Source organism: Sorghum bicolor, chromosome 7, assembly GCF_000003195.3.
Source record: "Sorghum bicolor cultivar BTx623 chromosome 7, Sorghum_bicolor_NCBIv3, whole genome shotgun sequence".
NCBI lineage: Eukaryota > Viridiplantae > Streptophyta > Magnoliopsida > Poales > Poaceae > Sorghum > Sorghum bicolor.
In genome coordinates this window covers 56,737,696-56,740,801 of record NC_012876.2, presented here as the reverse complement: position 1 = coordinate 56,740,801, position 3,106 = coordinate 56,737,696, and the positions used below count along the sequence as shown (strand labels likewise).

At 41.4% G+C, this 3,106-nt stretch overlaps 1 protein-coding gene across 1 annotated transcript; it reads right to left on the bottom strand.

Annotated features, from left to right (window-relative positions):
- LOC8075674 (SKP1-like protein 1A) lies at nt 2,083–2,823 on the bottom strand. The gene has a single exon (XM_002444360.2). It carries the CDS (start codon nt 2,755–2,757, stop codon nt 2,251–2,253), a length of 507 nt encoding a protein of 168 aa, XP_002444405.1. The 5' UTR covers nt 2,758–2,823; the 3' UTR covers nt 2,083–2,250.

Genomic DNA, 3,106 nt, shown 5'->3' with positions numbered 1-3,106 from the left:
AAATCCTGCAAAACAAAATACCATGGTATAAGTGGAACTATGTCAATAGCAAAAGCATATGTGATTTAAATATGTTTATTCCTCTTCTTCTTAGTCTAAGTTGGCAGTATAAAATCCTCAATAGTGACTGCCAACAATAAGACAAGCAATAGTGCTAACTTTTACCATAAATCAAGAATCACATTAAATAGGCTACCATAAAATTTTCATAATAATTGAAGCAAGATAACTACAATTTTAATTTTACGCTAAAAAGCATAGGCAAGCATCTCCAGCAAAAAAATATACTAAAGTTTGTAATATTTTTTGTATACTGCATGGATCTACATATGTGGAGCTGAACAAAATTTATTTTATAATTTTTAGATTTTTCTATGAATTAGTACACATTTATCAATTTTCAACCGATTTAAAGAATAAAGAAAAGTAAACTAATAGGATAAATATTTTGCACTTAGGCTCCTATACTTTCCTTATTCTCAACGTGCACAGGAGATTTTGTATGAGGAACTCTAGAAAAGCTTCTATTCTTTTTTTCCTCTTCCACCAGCGTTGAAGCCACGGGCCGATTCCGGACGGACGCGGACAAATTGGCGGATAGAAAGTTTGGCAGACTGAAATTTTCACAATTAATAGGGATAGATAACAACCTTTTAAAGATACCAATGAAAGATCTTTATCTTCCATAGGTAACTTCAGCCTTGTAATAATTTGTTATTAAGGCACACGGCGGTTCATGTATACATACACAGATTATATACTACAAATGACCATATTTATGTATAGGTCCCAGGTAAACATACCACTTTCATTGGAAAGCTGAACATTAGCTAATTTTAGTCCAGGCAATCAATTTGTCGTCCACAAGGGCTCTTCAAAAGGATATATTCAGTCGTTCCTGATTCATAACATTTTTCCATTGAATCGTGGTATAGTAAAGATTTACCAATATGGTGTGGGTTGCTCAATGAACTCCCTGCCTTTGAAAAGAACGTTATCATGTATAACTTTTGCAGGAACACTTCAATGAAATTTCCATGCATGTTAATCAAACTGTAACTTGTTCCAGACTGACACAAACGTGCATTTTGGTCATTGGATTCGCCAAGGTGCTAACGTTCTATACATCAGGTCTAGAGTTGCGACGCGTCTCACAAGTGAATGGTTGTGCGTGAAGCAAAGAGCGGTGATGATTGATGGCCAAGGAGATGAGTATATATCTTATCTCTGAAAAACTAGACCCAAGTCAGCCGATAAACCTTCGCAAGGGTAGAACTTTTTGAACATTTTCTCTCCTTTATTTATGTATTCCAAAATGATAGATCACAACAATACGGTGCTAATTTGATCGGAGTGACATGTATGATTGGGTTGGGCGTTGGCAACTTGCATTATTGGGAGATGGCTTTGTAATCCTTCGGCGAGTGGCTGTGGATTACTGGATTATAGTGACATGGAAACGAGATGTTACTTCATTGATCTGGCGTTAAACAACAACAGGGCCGGCTCAATAATTTTAAGGGCCCTTGGACAGATAAGGAGATAAGGGCTCGTTCAGCTAACTTTTATATTAAAATTACTGTATGGATAATAAAAATTACTGCAATATATATATATATATAATTCATAAAATATAACAATACTTTGTTCTTTTTGTTTTTCTTTTCTTTTTTTAGTATCCGACAAATGCTTCTTATGCAACATCTAATATATTCAGATAACTACATTGAATTATAAATTTATAATGCTAGGCCCTAGCACTATACGAGCATAGCAAATACACAAAACAATTAAGAAAAATATAAAAAAACTAATCCATCATGGTTGTTGGTGTATTGCTTACTGTGATGACATATGTACTATCTGATGTTTCCCTACCGTTATGTAGAATAGGACCAGAAGGAAGAGTAATCTACAGCTTTGACTAATTTATCTTAGATCTTCAAATGCTTATTATGCCAAATAAAAAATTATATGTACTAATTACCTATATTATCAAGGGCCCCCAAGGTTCATGGCCCCCCGGCGGGTCGCACCGGCTGCCCCTGGCCTGAACAACAACTAAGGAAGGCTGAAAAGGGAACTATACCACGAGGTTCAGTAGGCAATGTAAATATTGTAAGTATCAACCATCATCCATCCAATCCAAACAACCACCTCCAAAAGGCTTTACATTACGACCATATAATAACTAGACTAGCACCAATAGCATTGTAGAGCACTAGAGAGCAGTAGAGCTCATGGCTTCGATCACTCGAAGGCCCATCGGTTCTCCGTGCGGATCGCCTCCTCCTCCTCTTCCGTGAGGTCGTTCTTGATGTGGAATGTCTCGCGGATCTCCTCCGGAGTCTTGCCCTTCATCATGTCAGCCACCGTCTGGCAGGTCAGGTCCAGCAATCCCTTGATGTTCAGATAGTTGGCAGCCAGGATGAGGTCGAAGAGCGTAGCCTGGTCGACCTTGACGAACTCCGCGTCCCAGCTCTTGAGGTCCTCGCCGTCGTACGCTGCAGCGGCGAGGCCGGCGTGCTGCGCCGCGGCGGCGTGGACGTGCTTGTTACAGTACTCGATGACCTTGGCGAGGATCTTCGAGTTGACGTTGGGGAGCGGGATGCCGTTGTCGGCGCAGTCGTCCTCGATCATGTGGCGGATGGTCTGCGACTCCATCGCCACCGCCTCCTCCACCTCGAACTCCTCCGAGTCGGAGCTCCTCAACGTAACCATCTTCTTCGTCTTCTCAGCCTCGGAAGACGCCGCCATCGATCGACCACCAAAAGCTGAAGCTGATGCGGCGAAACGAGACCCTAGCTAGCTAGCTGCGGGATTGCTGACGGGAGGCCGTGACTTTTCGCCCTGCCCTCATGGCCTCTCCTTGCTTATAAAGCCCAGGAGCCGTCCGATGCTACAACTCCCATATCCAAAGCGGATCAGGACTCCTAGATTTAGTTTGATGGCACCTTGCCTCCAGGGGAAGGGTTGGGCCGATATTGGACTGAATTCTTGATGCGTGGGCCTCGTGGGCCAAAATTAAAACACTGTCGGGCAAGAATGTGATATTTACTTTTCTTTTTATGGAACTCATACTTCCGTGGCAATTTCTCAAAAAAAA

Coding starts and splice junctions, on each gene's coding strand:
- LOC8075674 (XM_002444360.2), bottom strand. CDS start 2,757: ATGGCGGCGTCTTCCGAGGCTGAGAAGACGAAGAAGATGGTTACGTTG.